At 68.9% G+C, this 16,427-nt stretch overlaps 4 protein-coding genes across 4 annotated transcripts in view; 3 read left to right on the top strand and 1 right to left on the bottom strand.

The window, feature by feature from the left end:
* TSPEAR (thrombospondin type laminin G domain and EAR repeats) overlaps positions 1 to 16,427 on the top strand; it is a gene marked incomplete at both ends in the record, with an annotated part of 83,034 nt that overhangs the window by 39,203 nt on the left and 27,404 nt on the right. The window contains one exon of the mRNA XM_084232544.1: positions 12,042 to 12,262. Within this exon, the coding sequence (XP_084088670.1) occupies positions 12,042 to 12,262 (221 nt within the window). The remainder of the gene's footprint in view (positions 1 to 12,041; positions 12,263 to 16,427) is intronic.
* LOC311170153 (uncharacterized protein) lies at positions 3,039 to 4,369 on the top strand (the record flags this gene model as incomplete). Its single annotated transcript, XM_084232545.1, has 2 exons — positions 3,039 to 4,056; positions 4,195 to 4,369. The coding sequence occupies exons 1-2, from the start codon at positions 3,467 to 3,469 to the stop codon at positions 4,367 to 4,369; spliced, it is 765 nt and encodes a 254-aa protein (XP_084088671.1). The 5' UTR covers positions 3,039 to 3,466.
* On the bottom strand, positions 9,310 to 10,038 carry LOC311170156 (uncharacterized protein; the record flags this gene model as incomplete). Its single annotated transcript, XM_084232547.1, has 1 exon — positions 9,310 to 10,038. One exon carries the CDS (start codon positions 10,036 to 10,038, stop codon positions 9,310 to 9,312), a length of 729 nt encoding a protein of 242 aa, XP_084088673.1.
* Positions 15,096 to 15,719, top strand: LOC311169869 (uncharacterized protein; the record flags this gene model as incomplete). Its single annotated transcript, XM_084232112.1, has 1 exon — positions 15,096 to 15,719. The coding sequence occupies one exon, from the start codon at positions 15,096 to 15,098 to the stop codon at positions 15,717 to 15,719; it is 624 nt and encodes a 207-aa protein (XP_084088238.1).

Genomic DNA, 16,427 nt, shown 5'->3' with positions numbered 1-16,427 from the left:
AAGTCCCTGGGGTGGGCATGCTGTTCTTCTGCCCGACCTGGCATGAGGTCCGGACCCCACCCACACCTTCCACCCCATTCGCTTGTTCCCTCTGCAGAAGGCACAGCCCCCCACAGACCACCAGCCTCGCGAGGGGTTCTGACCCTCGGCCAAGGCTGTCAGCACATCCATCCCTTCCCTCTGCAACCGGCTTCTCTCTGCAGCAAGGTCCTGCGCGCTGGGCCTGGGACACAGGGACCACCTGGTGCCGCCAGCGGCCGCTCCCCAGAACTGCATGCGGACTCGGCGGCCCGTGGGGGGCGGGGAGGGCTTGGCAGGGAGGGCTCGGGGCTTTCCGTGACTGCGACTCACACCGACTCACACTCACACGCCGCCTCCCCGCCCCCCCCACCGCCCCGCCTCCAGCGTGCCCGGCCCAGGCTGGCGGGTCCCGGGGTCTAGGATTCAGGGCGATGTGTGGGGCCTTTCTTCATGTCCTGAGCTGCAACAACAGATTTCAGCCCGGCTGTCGGAGGGAGGAGGGAGAGGGGGAGAGGGGAAAACGAGGAGAGAGAGGGGCAGGAGAACAGCAGGGGGACAGGACCGCCCCTGCCCACCCCTGACAAGGCAGCTGTGCCAGACTCATGCTTCTGCTGAGAATAACTTGAAAAACGGGTGCAGACGCCACGGCACAGCTTCCGAAGGCTCTGCTGAAGCCGGGACTGCGAGGCAGGCCTGGGGCGAGGGGCAGAGGCGGCAGCTCGTTCCCATGCTTGAGGGAGGGGACCGGGCGGGCCCTGGGGCGGGGAGAAGCCTCCAGGCGCCTGGGGATCACACGGGCTCTCGGAACGGGCAGGGAGGCCTGCGCTGCGGGCAGCGGGCGGCTCTTCACGCCACCAGGGAGGACGCTGCGAAGGCAACGAAAATCTGCGGAAAACCTCGGCGAGTTTTGCAGCCTCAGGACCGAGGACGGCGCCGCGACAGCAGAGCGGCTCCCAGCGGCGGCCTGGACGGCTGACCCGGGCTGCGGCTCGACCTGCCTCGTGTCAACAGAAGTCCCGGGGCCCCCTCAGAGGGCCAGGCCCGGTCGGGGAGAAGCCCCCCAGGCGGCCGCAGCTCCCACGCGCCCGTCACCACCCGAGCGGGAAGGCGGCCCCGAGCCTCGCGGGCAGCTGAGGTCAGGGAGGGTGTCCCGGGCAGCCGGGCCCTGCGCGCAGGAAGCGGGCGGGAATTCGGGCGGGGAGGAAACGGGACAAGGCGTGAGAGGCAGCTGGCCGCGGCAGAGAGGGTCAGAGAGGGCCCGGGCGCCGGAGCCCGCGTGCGGGGGAAGCCGGAGAGTGAGGAGGGAAGATGCGCAAAGGCGGGCGATCCGCGGCCCCTCACGGGGTCCTGCCCGGAGGGAGGAGCGAATGGGAGGATGTTTTTAAGAGATAATGACAAGAGTTCTCCAAAATCCGTGCTGTGAACTCAGGGCGACGCATTCGAGACACACCGCGACGTCGGGAGGACACGCGGCGGGAGCCAGGTCGGCCGCCATGAAGCGCGTGAAAGCCCGAGACAAAGCCCGGGGGTGGACAACGGTCGAAACGTTAGCGCCCAAGCTGCAGCCCGCGCGTGCGGCAGACGCCCCGGGACGAGGGCGCAGCGGGGAAGTGGCGCCTCTCCGGGGCTGGGTTCTCACCCGTGGGAGGACCCCTCGGGGAGGAGCTGGGGGAGCACGGCCAGGCGGGAGCGGCAAGCGGGACGCCCGAGACCCCTTAAGTGAGCGTGAGGGCAGGCTGGCCGGCAGGAGTCTGAGAGGAGGTGTGAGCGGCCGCAGGAGCACGGGGGGGCGAAGAGCCACTCCGGTCACATCCTGACGTGGTCGCGTTCACGTCCCCGTGACAGGCCCTGAGGCGTCTAAGCGACAGCAGGACCAAAACGCGGGTCGGCACCGGCCACGCCAGAGAGGGGAGAGTGGCACGAGGCGGGGCCTGGGCTCCGGGGCGGGACCGGCAAGGGCGCTCACACCCCCCGGCCCTGGAGGCCAAGCCCGTCCCAAGGGGAACCGCTGGGAGTGCGCGAAGACACAGGTGCCTGAGAATGAACAGAAGGAAGAAGATGAATAATAAAAATGCTCAATTCATCCAGAGTAGGCAGGACATGGACAGCAGGGACAGAAGAGGACACCTAATGGACAGGAACCGTGGCCAACGAGCCAGTGGAGCATGACATGTTGAAGATGCCAGTCGACGAGGAAGGTTGTGAGTCCGGGGGGAGCACAGAAAGCCTGCGGCCCCCAGACCGGGTCCGGAGCTCGGGCGGGGGGCGGGGGGCAGCCAAGCAGACAGCGGGACAGCACTTGAAATTCAAAACGTCCAGCGTGGCAGCGCGCAGCCGGGTCTTTCCTGCGCACGAGCGACAAGGGGGAAGCGAGAGCAGCTAAGACAGCGGCCCTGCTGTGACCAGCGCGGAGACGCCGCCGCCTGCAAGCGGCCTGCCCAGGAGTGGGGCTGCAGAGACCAGGCGCTGCCCAAGGTCTTGGTGACCGAGGGGCAGGGGGCTGTGCGCGGGCAGGGAGTCAGCGTGGCCCAAGTCACCATCTTAGCTGCAATGATGCCCAAAGCTCACACGAGCCTCATCAAAGTCCCAGCAGTATTTCCCTCCAAGAAATTAACAAAAATCAACATTTATATGGAACCCGGAAGGCCTCGAACTGCAGTGGCATCCTTAAGGAGAAAGGAGAGACGGTGCAGGCAGGCAGATTAGGGTGCAGGTGTGGGTGCGGGCAGGTAGGTGGAGTCAAAGCTGGGGCGCTGCCGGTGCTGGGGCCCAGGCCTAGGATGTAGGGACGCGGGGAACGCAGGGCACTGGGAAAAGCTGTCCCCCCACAAATTGCGCTGGGGGCCGGAAGCCACGCGGTGGGGGGGGGCTCAGAGGCGCGATAACTTCACATACAAAACCAAATTCTAAATGGATAAAGACTTAAGGACTTAGAGTAAAGATTTAGATGGAGGGGGCCTCCCAAGTGGCGCAGGCGGTTGAGCGCAGTGCTGTGAAGCTGTCCGCAGCCTCTGCAGTGCTGGTTCGATTCCGGCCAGCCAGGGAGAGGCCCAAATGGCGCAGCAGACATCTCCTGTTTCCCCCCTGCTCCCCTCAGCGGCGGTGTATTTCGTCAGTTTGCTTGTTCTGTTCCCCGCTCTGTCTCTGGTGAATCCTCTCGCCCTCCCGCACATCTGGCCTGTGCCCCAGCTCTTGTATAAAAATAAATGAAATCTTTAAAAAAAAAAAAAAAGATTTAGATGTAGGGCATCCCCTGGTGGCGCAGGCGGCCAGCCTGGGTCTCGGCCAGGAATGCCTCTTAGGCTGATGGGGCCCAGGCGCAGGGCCACGGCCCTGGACACGGCTGCACTTAAGCTGTCCACCTAGGCCCGGAGCCCGCTGGGCCACCCTCACATTCCCCAGGTCACATGGGTAGGCACCCCGCTGACAGCTCGCTCCAACGTTTATGAGCTGGAAAACACACAGGCAAACAAACAACCACGATGCCAGCCCGGAGCCAGGGCAGGAAGCACCAGGGGCAATAAAGCCAGGGGGTATAAAAGCCGGCAGCCTCGGGCACCCCACACACACTCACACCCACACCCCCACACACGCACCCGCCCTCCTCCAGCTGCACGCCATGGCCGCCTCCACCCTGTCCGTCTGCTCCAGCGACCTGAGCTACGGCAGCCGGGTCTGCCTGCCCGAGTCCTCCTGGCAAGGGGACGACTGCCCCGAGAGCTGCTGCGAGCCCCCCTGCTGCGCCCCCAGCTGCTGCGCCCCCAGCTGCTGTGCCCCCGCCTCCTGCCAGACCCTGATGTGCGCCCCGGTGAGCTGCGGGTCCAGCTCCTGCGAGCCCTCGTGCTGCAGCTGCTCCCCCTGCCAGCAGGCCTGCTGCATGCCCGTGTGCTGCAAGCCCGTGTGCTGCACACCTGTCTCGTGCACACCTGCCTGCTGCACGCCTGTCTGCTGCAAGCCCATGTGCTGCACGCCTGTCTGCTGCAAGCCTGTGTGTTGCACACCCGTCTGCTGCAAGCCTGTGTGCTGCACACCCATGTGCTGCACGCCTGTCTCGTGTACACCTGCCTGCTGCACGCCCATGTGTTGCATGCCCGCCTGCTGCACGCCCGCCTGCTGTGTGCCCGTCTGCTCGGGACCCTCCCCCTGCTCATCCTCCTCCTGCTGCCAGCCCAGCCCCTGCCCCCCGCCCTGCTGCAAACCCTCCTCCTGCGTGTCCCTCATCTGCCGCCCCGTGTGCAAACCCGCCTGCTGCGCCCCCGCCCCCTGCTGCCAGCCCGGCTGCTGCCGCGGGGCCTCCTCCGTGTCCCTGCTCTGCCGGCCCGCGTGCCCCCGCCCCGCCTGCTGCTGACCGGCCTGTCCCCCGAGGGCTCCCCCCGTGAATGTGAGCTTCCCAGCTGCCCCACAGCCAGCCCTGACCCCGGTCGGGTTCCTGCCCCTCAGGACGGGGTCCCCCATATCTCCGTGGCCCTGACCAGGCCTCCTGGGCCCAGCAGCCTGCCTCGCTGCTCCCCGGCTCCTGCCTCCCAGGAGGCTGCCCACCTGCTCGGGGCCACCTGTCCTTCCCTCCCTGTTTCTCCTCTCCGGCCATTTGGCCTCCACTCCCACCTGCCGGCACCCTTGGGTGCCCAATAAACTCACTCGTGCTGATGCGCTGCTTCCTCTGGTCTCCTTGGGGCGGGGAGAGGCCTGTTGGTTTGACTGGACTTGGCCTCCTGCAGCCCCAGGAACCTGGAAGAGACCTGAGAGTGCCCGAGAGGCACCCTTTGGGGTGCCTGAGAGGCCCCAAAGGGCAGGGGCCTGAGTCCCCGGAGTCCGTGGAAGGCAGGCCCCAGGAGGCCGGTGCTGCATGGCCTGACCTGGGCTTCCCTGGAGCCGGCCAGCTACACAGTGTCCAGGGGCCTATCCCCTTGCACGGTCCCATGGGGCACACCAGAGCCATCCACCAGGACACTGGCCCTGGGTCTCCCCAGCACGCCTCAAGGGCCTGGGCCTGGCATCCCTCCACGCTCTCACACTCATCCTCCCCTGCCTGGCGCTCAAGGCTCTGGGGGTGATGTGGCACACACGTGCCACACTGAGATGGGGAGCAGGGAACTGTGGCCTCCTGCCCAGAGCCGGGTCCTGCGTGTGTGCCCCCCGCCTGGGGCGGCACTGTCATCCCCCAGCGTAGTGGGCTCCTCAGGGTGCACAGCCTGGTGTCCGCCTGCCACAGAGGAGACCGGGGCGGGCTGCTTCCACCTCACAGGACTTGGAAGGAAATATTAAGGAGTGGGTAGGGGCGCCCAGAGGATCCCCATGGCCCACCAGGACCCCTCTGGGAGGCCCAGACTCCAGCTGGAGAGTCATGGAGCCTGGCCTGGGACCTCCCGACCCCAGTCCAGCCTCTGTGTGCAGAGGCAGATTCCTGCTGCTATGTGGGCGGAATATTCCAGAATAGCTGCCCTGCGAGAATGTGGTTGGCTCATTGCAGGCCGCAGGCCCGTCCCCATAGTAATCAGACAGTGCAGCCATCCAGCGCCGCTGGCTTAGGCCTCCCCCTGCCCAGTCCTCCCATGTGCTGCCTCCTTCCCCTGCCCAGCCCCGCTGTCCCGCCCCATCCGCGTAGCGGATGCCCAGCCTGTGATCAGATGCACCCAATTTTACTTGCAGTTGGATGAGTGGGGAAAAGTCTGTCCCTGGCCCCTCCTGCCTCCCCCTTCCTGCATGTGCAGCTCTGCCCACCCCCGCGGGCCACAGCCATTGCGGGATGGGCCACAAAGCATCTCCAGTCACAGGAGAGCCCCTTCTGGGGCCCTGGGGTCTGGCTTCCTTCACTGGCTCTTTAATGTAGGTCAACCTTTGGGGTGTTCAGCCTTTGGGGTACAGATCTGCCTTTGGGGTGCTGGTCAACCTTTGGGGTGTGAATCAACTTTTGGGGTGCAGGTCAGCCTCAGGGTGCAGATCAGCCTGTGCAGGTGCAGGGTGGCCTTTGGGGTGAGGGTCAGTCCTGTCCCTCCTGTGGCTGCCCAGAGCTCTCCAGCCTCTCCTGCGGGGGTTCCATGACACCTGCACAGCGTCCTTTCCCAGGGGCGCCCCCGAGGCTGGTGTGCCCCTCGCCTCTCACAGGCGCCAGTCGCTCCGCCCTGCTGTCCCCCGCCCGGGGGCAGCTCCGCCTGGGCCCTGGGCCCGCGCCCGGTTGCCGCGTTTCAGCCACTCCGTGGTGGGTCCGCCTCCTGCTCCGGCCGGGGGCCTTCGGGGCCTTCGGGGCGTCCGTCCAGATCTCCTGCGCGTCTCCCGCGGCTCTGCCGGAACCACAGGTCCGGCCGCCGCTCCGAGCTGCGCGCCTCCAGTCACCTCGGGACTTTCTGCTCCAGCGCGGAGCCGCCGGGCCGCCCGCGGGCTGGGTCTGGCCGAGGCCGCAGCTGCCCTGCCCGCCGCTGGGCACAGCCCGGGCGGCCCCGGCCCGGAGGCTCCGGCCGCGCCTGGCCCGCGCCCCGGCCGGGACGGTCTGGCCGGGAAAGGCTCGTCCGCGTCAGCGGCACGCGGCCCCCGCCCGGGCCCCGGCCACGCGAGGCGGCGGCCGGCCGGAGCCGCTGACCCCCGGGCGCCAGCCGCTTCCACCGGCGCTCCGCCCCGCAGGCCCCGCGGGGGGAGGGCCCTGGGCCGCCGCCCTTCCCCAGAGGAGCCCCTGGGCTCCGCCCGCCGCCCCGCTGAGCCGCTGGACCGCTCCCCATCCTCCAGCCCGCCGGGTCTCGCACCCCCCACCCCCCAGGCAGTGTGGCAGGTGGGCCTCAGAGACCTTTATGCAGCTGTGCACGGCCTGGATCGCAGAACAGGCCAATCAGGTGCGAGCTATGAGCTGATTGGTGCTAGATGGTCCAATCAGCCACAGGATCGAAAAATGGTCCAATCAGACTTTTGTTCCCAGGACCCGCCGCCTGAGCAGCGGGAGCGGCAGGGGCCGTGGCTCTCGCACCCCGGCCCCGCCACAGTCAGGGTGGCAGCTGCTGCTCTCAGCGCTTTTATGTCACCGTGTACTTCCGGGATCGTGGGGTGGACCAATCAGGTGCGAGCTATGAGCTGATTGGTGCCCAATGGTCCAATCAGAGCTTTGTTGCCAGGACCCGTCGCCCACCGCCAGGCGGTGTGGCAGTTGCGCCTCTGCGCCCTTTCGTGTCCAGCGCACTTCCTGGATCATGCAGTGGACCAATCAGGCGCTATGGGCTGATGGGCAAATGGTCCAATCAGCCACAGGATTGGAAAATGGGCCAATCAGACGTGTGGGCGGGGCTCCCTGAACGAGGATATAAGCCGGAGGCGCCAGCCGCCGCCGGGCCCTGAAGAGGCGGACACGGCTGCAGCTTCCGGAGGCAGAAGCAGGAGGGGAGGCTTCGCCGCTGGCTCCGGGGCGAGAGCAGTGCTCAGCAACCCCGGGGGACCACTGCGCCGGCCGGTGCCGCCCGGCCTCCTGGGGACCCTGGAGCCCCGCCTCCCGTCTGCGGGGCCCGGGGGCGGGGAGCCCGGAACGGCCCTGCCCCGCCGGGCTCGCGCCCAGGGCCCTGCCGCGTGGGTCTGTCCCGCCGCAGCCCGGGCCAGGGCTTTTGGCCCGCGGGGCTTTTCGGCGGCCCCGGGGTCAGCCCGGCAGGGGCGGCCGCTCCGCCCCTCCGCCCGCCTCCTGCCTGGTGCCTGCGGCCGTCTCTGCCCGTTTCGCTCCTCTGAAGAGGTGGCGCCCCTGGGCTCCGGCCTGGAGCCTCCCGAGGAGGGCGCCCCCCTCCCCCGGGGCCGGCGGCTGCAGGACGGGGCCTGTCCGGAGCCCCGCTGCCCTGCGCTCCTGCCCCGGAGGCCCCAGCGCCCGCGTGGGCGTCTCCTTTCCAGTTCAGAGCGGCGCCCCCGACGCCTGCGGCCGGGGTCGGGGCCCAGGCACTCCCGGGCCCGGATGGGGTGGGCGCGCTCGGCCCTCGGTGCCGCCCGCGTGACGTGGGAAGGCAGACGCCGTCAGAGCAGAGCGCCCCGGCGCGGGAGGCCGGTGTGCTTTCCTTTGTGCTGAGCCTTCCCGGGAGGAGGCCGCAGCCCCGGGGCCACCAGAGCCCTGATGTGCGTCCCCACAGGATGACCTCTGACCCCCACCGGCTTTTGGCCAGCGCAGTGACCTCGGGCCAGGAGGGCTCCCCCCAGGCTGCCGGAGCAGCCCTGACCCTGGGCAGCACGTGCCTGAGCCGCGCCTGCCCCCCGGGCACTCCTGTGCCGTGAACTTTCTTGGCCGCCTGCAGGCCCGGCGTCTCCTGCATGGGCGGGCAGCTCTGGGCAGGGCTGGCCGGGGACAGCAGCGAGGACGCAGGACACGGGCTGTCAGGTGTGGGCGTTTACTGGTTGGTTGGTTCAAGTGCGTCCAGATGGAGCTGCGGGTCCCTGGGCTGAGGACACGGTGCCGGGAAGGAGGCTGAGCCGACCCTGGCGGGGACCCCAAGGGACCCGGCACTGACCATGGACGTTCGTGCTCCCACAGCGTCCGGCTCAGTGGCAAACTGGGCTGGCAGTGCCAGAAGTGGCCAGGTGCCATTGGCTGGCCATTGGCTTCCAGGGGGACCTGCCCCTGCCCCGAGGGGGCAAGAGTGCAGGGGGCCCCGCAGGGGCGCAGGGCAGTGGTGGAGTGCCTTGCCAGTGGCCAGCAGACACCAGCTGTGTCGGTGCTCTGAGGGCGGGGCCGTCCGGGGCGGGCTGTCTGGCTCTGGGCTGTCTTGTTGGAGGTGCAGAGGGGTTACCCCTGGTGACCAGCGGCGCGGCTGCCTGCGGGGGTCTGGCACAGATGCGCTACGCTGTCCTGGGGGCCGCCACTGAGCCCAGGGACCGTGGCTATGTCCCGCGACGCCCGGCCCCGGGTCCAGGCACAGCTTTCCTGAGATGGGTCTGGGGGCCAGGCCCCAAGAACTGAGAGGGAGACGGCCTGAGGGGTTCCCAGAGCCAGCACCAGGTGCGCCCCTCCCTCTGCCAGGTATGTGCACAGACAGGACGGGAGGTCAGCATGAGACAAGAGGCTTTATTAGGGTTCAGAGCTCAGGTCCCTGCCTGCAGGGGGCCAGGCCTGCTGGGCCCTGGGGACGCCAGCTGGGGCTCAGGGCAGCGGGGGAGTGTGACTCCCCGGTGCGGCCGGCATCAGGGAGGACTCGGTAGCATCCCTGGCTCCTGAGACAGGGCGGGAGCAGGCGGGGTGGGTTTGTCCCCTCCCCTTGGTCTGAAGGGCAGGCGTGGGGTGGCGGGTGGGGAGTTGGCCTCCTGCTGGAGAAGGGACCTGACGGCAGCCGGGAGGGGTCAGCAGCAGGCGGGGCGGGGGCACGCGGGCCGGCAGAGCAGGGACACGGAGGAGGCCCCGCGGCAGCAGCCGGGCTGGCAGCAGGGGGCGGGGGCGCAGCAGGCGGGTTTGCACACGGGGCGGCAGATGAGGGACACGCAGGAGGAGGGTTTGCAGCAGGGCGGGGGGCAGGGGCTGGGCTGGCAGCAGGAGGAGGATGAGCAGGGAGAGGGCCCCGAGCAGACAGGCACACAGCACGCGGGCGTGCAACACATGGGCGTGCAGCAGGCAGGTGTGCATGAGACAGGCGTGCAGCACATGGGTGTGCAGCACACAGGCTTGCAGCAGACGGGTGTGCAACACACAGGCTTGCAGCAGACAGGTGTGCAGCACATGGGCTTGCAGCAGACAGGCGTGCAGCAGGCAGGTGTGCATGAGACAGGCGTGCAGCACGTGGGCGTGCAGCACATGGGCTTGCAGCACACGGGCATGCAGCAGGCCTGCTGGCAGGGGGAGCAGCTGCAGCACGAGGGCTCGCAGGAGCTGGACCCGCAGCTCACCGGGGCGCACATCAGGGTCTGGCAGGAGGCGGGGGCACAGCAGCTGGGGGCGCAGCAGGGGGGCTCGCAGCAGGGGGGCTCACAGCAGCTCTCGGGGCAGTCGTCCCCTTGCCAGGAGGACTCGGGCAGGCAGACCCGGCTGCCGTAGCTCAGGTCGCTGGAGCAGACGGACAGGGTGGAGGCGGCCATGGTGTGCAGCTGGAGGAGGGAGGGTGCGTGTGTGAGTGTGCGTGTGTGAGTGTGTCGGGGGTGTCTGGGGCTGCCGGGTTTTATACCCAGCACTGGTGGTGTCCCGACCGCGTCTCACAAGCCTCCCTTCCTCGTGCTCACTGGCTTCCTGGTGGGCGGACAGAGCCAGCTTCCTCCAGGCGTCACTGCTCAGGTTACGAAACCTGAGATGGGCTTGGTGCGTCTTCACTTGTCTTTAGTTTCAGAACGAAAACTCAGATGGAGTGCGTGTTCTCTCACTTTTGGGGTCACAGGGGGTGGTGGTACGGCGAGGGCTGCCGGCGGGGCCCTGGGGCTGTTGGGTTGGGGCCAGCGGGCGCACCGCCCTCTCACCCAGGGGATTCTAGCTCCGCTGGGAGCAGGTCGGGGCGTCCTTCGCCTGTGGCGGGCCCCCCGCCCCACTACCGGCCCGGCGGGCTCGCGGGACCCGGCCTGTGCACACGATTTTCACACGGCGTCCTCCTGTTAGGGGGAAAAGGCTGTCCTAAAGCTAATCCCACACAGGCTTTGTGGGCTCCACCCCCACCCCAGGCCAAAGCCAAAGACACTGGGAACTCCACATCCCATCCCCACCCAAGGGAAGGTGGCTGGGACCTGAGGGTGGGGTGAAGCAGCCAGGTGGATATAAAGGCAGACACGTGGGCTTTGGGGGGGGGTCCCCCATTTTGGCTCCCCGCCAGCTCGCAGTGTCCGGCCAGCTCGGAGAGTGCCTTTGGGTTTCCGGGTCGGCGGATCGGGTAGGACGCATGAAAGACTTTATTTCCCTATTTTCTCCCTGAGTTGTCCATTTTCCTTCTTTCCTTTTCCCTTGTCAATAAACCTTTTATGAACCTTCTGTGTGAGCCTGCAGTGGAGTATTCATAAGGCCCTTGTAAGCGCGCGGGTGAGGACCCCCAGCCAGGAACCCCTTCAATATCGGGGCTGTCCTATAACACTCCCCGGGGGGCTGCCCGAGTCCAGCGCCTCCTCGTCTGAGGACGCAGCCAGCTGCTCCAGGCCCCGGACGCCGTCTCCGGCGGGCGGTCTGCAGAGATCCTCCCGCCGGCAGCTCACAGCGCGGCTGGGGTGCGGTCCGGGGCTTCCTCAGACGGGCCGCAGCCGGGAGAGGCCTCGCAGCCCATCCTGGCCACACGCGCAGATGTGCGCAGCGTCAGGGCACCGGGCAGGCCCGGCGGGCGGGGGGCGGGGACAACGGGCTCAGGTGGGGCGCAGGGCCTGCTCGTTCTTCCCCTGCCTGGGGCGGGTTACCTGCCCCACGGCAGGTTGGGTGGGGGCCCCCGCCCCAGGCATCGCCCGGCGCCCGGCTCTCACAGGGGTTTGCGGGAGTCCAGTGTGGCGGCCGCCTCGCCCTGCCCGGCCCAACGCCCAGCACCCCGGCCGCGCCTCCAGCAGGCGGGGGGAGGGTCGGGCCCTCCCCAGGTCAGGCCTGCGTGGCACCTGCGGGGCACCCAGTCGGGGTCGGGTGGGCGGGGCTGAGAGCGGGGGCGGGTGAGGGGCGCCAGGGCTCTGCCGGTCCCGCCCCCGGAGCTCGCCAGCGGTGTCCTCCCCGCGGAGCCGGGAGCAGATGCCCCTGCCCTCCCCAGGGCGTCCCACGGGACACAGCTCGGGCTGGTGGTCGCTGCCTGCGCTGGCCCTGCCGGCCACGGGTGAAGACCGTCCTGGGGCCGCATCGCCATGGTCCTCCCGCCCAGCCTGGCCTTCTCTTGCCTGGAGGCCAAGGGGCGGGGGGCGCGGGCAGGCAGAGCAGGAGCAGCGCGGCCTCCCCTCCTGCCGCCATGGTGGCTCCCCGGGCGGGGACCTGTCCTGTCCCGCCTGCCCGCAGCCCAGAGTCTGCGTGAGTGGGGCCTGGGGAGCCTGGGGCCCGCGGGCTGGGGCAAGAGTCTGAAGGGCCGGGGGGACCCTCGAGGGGCTCCCCGAACACACCTTCCGGCCGAGCCGGCCTGACACTGTGCTCTCCCTGGCAGACCTGCGCCCCCTGGACATCCTGGCCGAGGCCGTCCCCGCGGAGGGCACCGCGGGCGGGGTCCGGACCCTGCAGGCTCAGGGCGCCCATGGGCTCCAGCTCTCGGCCGCCGCGCCCCACGCCGTGAGCTTCCCCGCCTCGAGGATTTTCTTCCGATGTGACTTCTTCCCCGAGGAGTTCTCCATCGTGGTCACCCTGAAAGTCCCCGACCTCCCCCCTAAGGTCAGTGGCTCTCCACGCCGGTGAGTGGCCGTCCATCACCGCCTTCCCCGCGCCGGACACAGAGGGCGGGACCGACCCTGGGGCCCCGGAGTGCCCAGCGTGGCGGGTCCCGGGTGCGGGCAGAGCGGGTGGGCAGCGAGGCCGGCGGAGTCTGTCCAACGCCAGGGATGAGCTCCGAGGTTGGAGCTGCTTGGCGGGAGAGTAAACAAAGTCACCGGCGCTCGTCCTTTGGGGTCTGCTCCTCTGTGGTTTGCTGCCCCATCCTCCCCCAGACGCAGGTAGCATTCCCCCCTCCCTCCTCAGATGGGGCCCCCAAAGGGGGAGCCAATCCCGGAGCAGGGACCACACAGTCGCTTGGGCCTGCAGCCACCCACCCCCCTGTGTCCAGGCCCAAGTTGGTGCCCAGAGCGGCCGTCCTCCCCGCCCCATCTCCTGCCTGTCTCCTCTGCTGGGCGGGGTCTCCCCCCAGGCCCCCACTCAGAGGACCCCATCCCTCAGCCCCCCCCCCCCCCCGGCCCCGGCCCCGCCCCCTCACCCTCCCCTGGGCCAGACTAGCCTCTGACGTCGGACCCCAGGCCTTGTCTCTTCAGCTTGTTGTTTCTCATGGCTCCAGCGCTTAGACTAAAGCTGTGGGTCGCCAGCGCTTCCCTGAATGCACCTGGACGTGATCCCGCCCGCAGGCTCCGGCGTGTGGTCCTCGCTCTATGTCCTGCCCGCGCAGGGGTCTTTGACCACTCACTGCCTGAGTCCCGAGCACGCAGCTCGCCTACCCAGCGCTCAGGGCACAGGTGTCCCCCGCCGCCTGCGCCCCTCACCGGGCTCTGCCCGTGCTCTGTCCTCATGAGGCCCCACCGGCCACACGTCTGTGTCCAGCTGCCCCGCAGGCCGCAGCACTGGGCCCGTTCAAGGCTAGCGTCCAGGTGTTCAGGCCTCGCCAGCCAGCGGTGTCCTGGCCTCCTCAGCAGAGCTGGTGCAGCGCTGCCTTGGGCTGCCAGGGTGACCTGCGTGGGGCCCTCACTCCTCGGGTATTACGTCGGGCAGCACCACACTGGCAAAGACGCGGGAGTCGCGGGCCAGGCTGCGTCATGCAGGAGGCTGCTGAGAGCGAGATCCTGGCCGTTGTTATCGATGGAGTAATCATCCAGCACCAGCTGCGTGGGTCGGGAGGATAAGGAGAAAGGAGGGGGGACACTCGGGAGTGTTGTCTAGGGCTTGGGGGGACATGAGGCTGCTTGACGACCAAGTGTCGCCATCGAAACCAGCCCCCGGCCACGGCCCTAATCTCAGCAACCAGGCGTCCACGGGTCAGCTTCTGGGGTCCCTCGTCCTACATCGGTCCTCGCCCCCCGGGCGTCCCCGGTCCTATCCCGTGATGCCCGCCCTTCCCGGGGGCCCCGCTTCTGCTCTTGGTACGGAAGGCGCCTGGCGAGGCCCGGCTCCCGCGGCCGCTGGGCGGGGTCTGCGGGGCGGTTCTGACCTCGCGCGGGCCGCAGCGCAGGCGGCCGCGATGGCTCCGGACAGGCGGCGCGAGTCTAGCGGACCCAGGGCCCTCGGCAGGCGCGGCGCGAAGGGGCCTCCCGGGGGCCCCACACTCGGGCACGTGTCACTCCCGTTGCGCTGTTTGGGGCGAGCGGCCCGGCCCGCGCAGACGCTTTCTGCGCTTCCCATGGGAGGCGGCCCGGCCGGGAGGCCCCAGGCTAAGGGCGAGCGGGCTGTGGGCGGCGGGCTCCTGGCCGGGTGAGTGTCCCCGCCCGTCCGCGTGTGGCGGCGCCGGCCCGTCCCTGCCCTTCTTCTTCTAGCGTCTGGCTCCCGGCTCGGGGGCTGAAGGCGCGGCGCTCACAGAACCCAGAGGCCCCCTCGGAGGCCGGTGAGACCTCCGACCCTGAGCCCCCCGATCCCTCAAACCGACAGGCCCCTTTTATGGAGAGAGCCCCGCAGCCCAGAGTCTGGCTGGGCCCCGTGGAGGCTGCAGCGGCCTCAAGGCCGGCCCGTGAGGCGGACCTGCTGGCCGCAAGCTGACCCGCTCCCTGGCCGGCTGAGGGACGCGGCTCTGTGCAGTGTCCGGGGTCAGGCCCAGGCCCAGGCCCCGCGGGCGACCCGCCCCTGTCGGTGCCCCAGGACGGTGCCGGACACCAACCGTCCGTCTGCGGCGGGGAGCGGCCGAGGGCGGCCTGGTCTCATCTGTAGGCGGGGCCCAGGGGCGGCAGCTGCTGGGGGGGGCAGCGAGCGGTGGGTTACAGGGAAGAGTCTGCAACAATGAAATTGCCCCGAAACAATATCCCTGGTGCCTGGAGCCGCTGGGCCCCCGCTGGGCGGGTCTGCTCCCTGCCCCTCCAGAGCCACTGGCCCAGACAGACTCCCCCAACCTGCTCAGGCACTCAGTAGAAACACCCCCCAACATCCACTGGCACGGCCCCCCGCAGTGCCGCGGGGGGGGGCATCAGGCACGCCCCAGCAAGGCACAGCCCCTGCTCTCAGAGCCCAGATTCAGGGCTTCCTCCTGCCCCTCCTAGGGGTAGAGGTTTCTGTTCACAAGACCAGCCCCCCCAGGGCCAGATGTCATCACTGTAAGAAGACCTGGTTCCGTCCCGGCGCCTGGCAGGTACATCCAAGCCGCAGGGCACCAGCCTCCGCTGTCTTCCGCAAAAACAAAGGTCACGATGTCCCAGCTCCGCACCGGAGCCTCACCTGCCCACAGCGTCCTGCAAGGAGCAGTGCTGTGAGCCAAACACAACACAGCCCCGGGGGTATAAGAGCCCACGGCCCCCAGCACTTCCGATGCACTCACACCCTCCCTCTCACCCACGCACCCTCCCTCCTCCAGCCGCAGGCCATGGCTGCCTCCAGCCGGGTCTGCCTGCCCACGTCCTGCCCTGAGTCCTCCTGGCAGGGGGACGACTGCCCTGAGAGCTGCTGCGAGCCCCCCTGCTGTGCCCCCAGCTGCTGCGCCCCCAGCTGCTGCACCCCCTGCTGCTGCGCCCCCGCCTCCTGCCTGACCCTGGTGTGCACCCCGGTGAGCTGCGCGTCCAGCCCCTGCCAGTCGGCCTGCAGCTGCCCCTGCGAGCCCTCGTGCTGCAGCTGCTCCCCCTGCCAGCAGGCCTGCTGCATGCCCATGTGCTGCACGCCTGTCTCGTGCACACCTGCCTGCTGCACACCTGCCTGCTACACGCCTATGTGCTGCAAGCCCATGTGCTGCACGCCCGTCTGCTGCAAGCCAGTGTGCTGCACACCCATGTGCTGCACGCCTGTCTCGTGCACACCTGCCTGCTGCACGCCCATGTGCTGCACGCCCGTCTGCTGCAAGCCCGCGTGCTGTGTGCCCGTCTGCTCGGGGTCCTCCCCCTGCTCGGCCTCCTCCTGCTGCCAGCCCAGCCCCTGCCCCCCGCCCTGCTGCAAACCCTCCTCCTGCGTGTCCCTCCTCTGCAGCCCTGGGTGCTCCTGCCCTGCCTGCTGCTGACCAGGCGTGACCCCTCCCCTCCTAGCACAGGTCTGACTCCACCTGAAATCTCAGAGCTTTAAGTGCTTCTTGGGGCCGCCTCCTGCCCAGACTCGCCCCCTCAGCAGCTGTGCTGGGCCCTGAGCTCACGGGCCCCTGGGTTGGCTCCAGGTATCCCGTAGCCCCTGCTGCCCACCCTGTGTCCTCCCGTCCGTCCAGGCGGGATGTTAGTTGCTTTGTCCCGCCCATGTGAGTGACCTGCCTGTGGACAAATAAAGCCTCTGTTCCCCTCCAAAGGCCTGTGTGGGTCTCTGTACACCACAGGGGGGACTCTGTGTGGCTGTGGCCTGGGGTTCACCCCTGTCACCACACCCCGGCGGGCAGCGCCACAGGGCTGGGTGGCCAGGCCCACGTTCCCTGCCCCGTCTCTCTATCAGCCCTGCCCAGGCAGCCTCTGACACCGCCCCCATGGGGGCAGAGCCTGGGCCTTGCCTGTGGGGGCTTGGGAAACTTGGCAGAGACAGGGCAGCCCCAGCAGGGAAGCACATCCATGCTGCGGCCACCCTGCGGGGCCTGCCCAGCTCGGGCCGGCATGCAGGTGGGCACCCTTCCGGGTGAGCGGCTGGGAAGCAAGACCCGGGCATCACAGGCCATGATGGAGCCAGTGGTATTTTCTGCAGAAAGTCACGTCTGAATGTGCCCGTGGCGGGCCGAGTTTGCTCCCTGGCT

Source organism: Talpa europaea, assembly GCF_964194135.1.
Source record: "Talpa europaea genome assembly, chromosome: 4".
NCBI lineage: Eukaryota > Metazoa > Chordata > Mammalia > Eulipotyphla > Talpidae > Talpa > Talpa europaea.
This window is presented reverse-complemented; position numbering and strand designations above follow the sequence as displayed.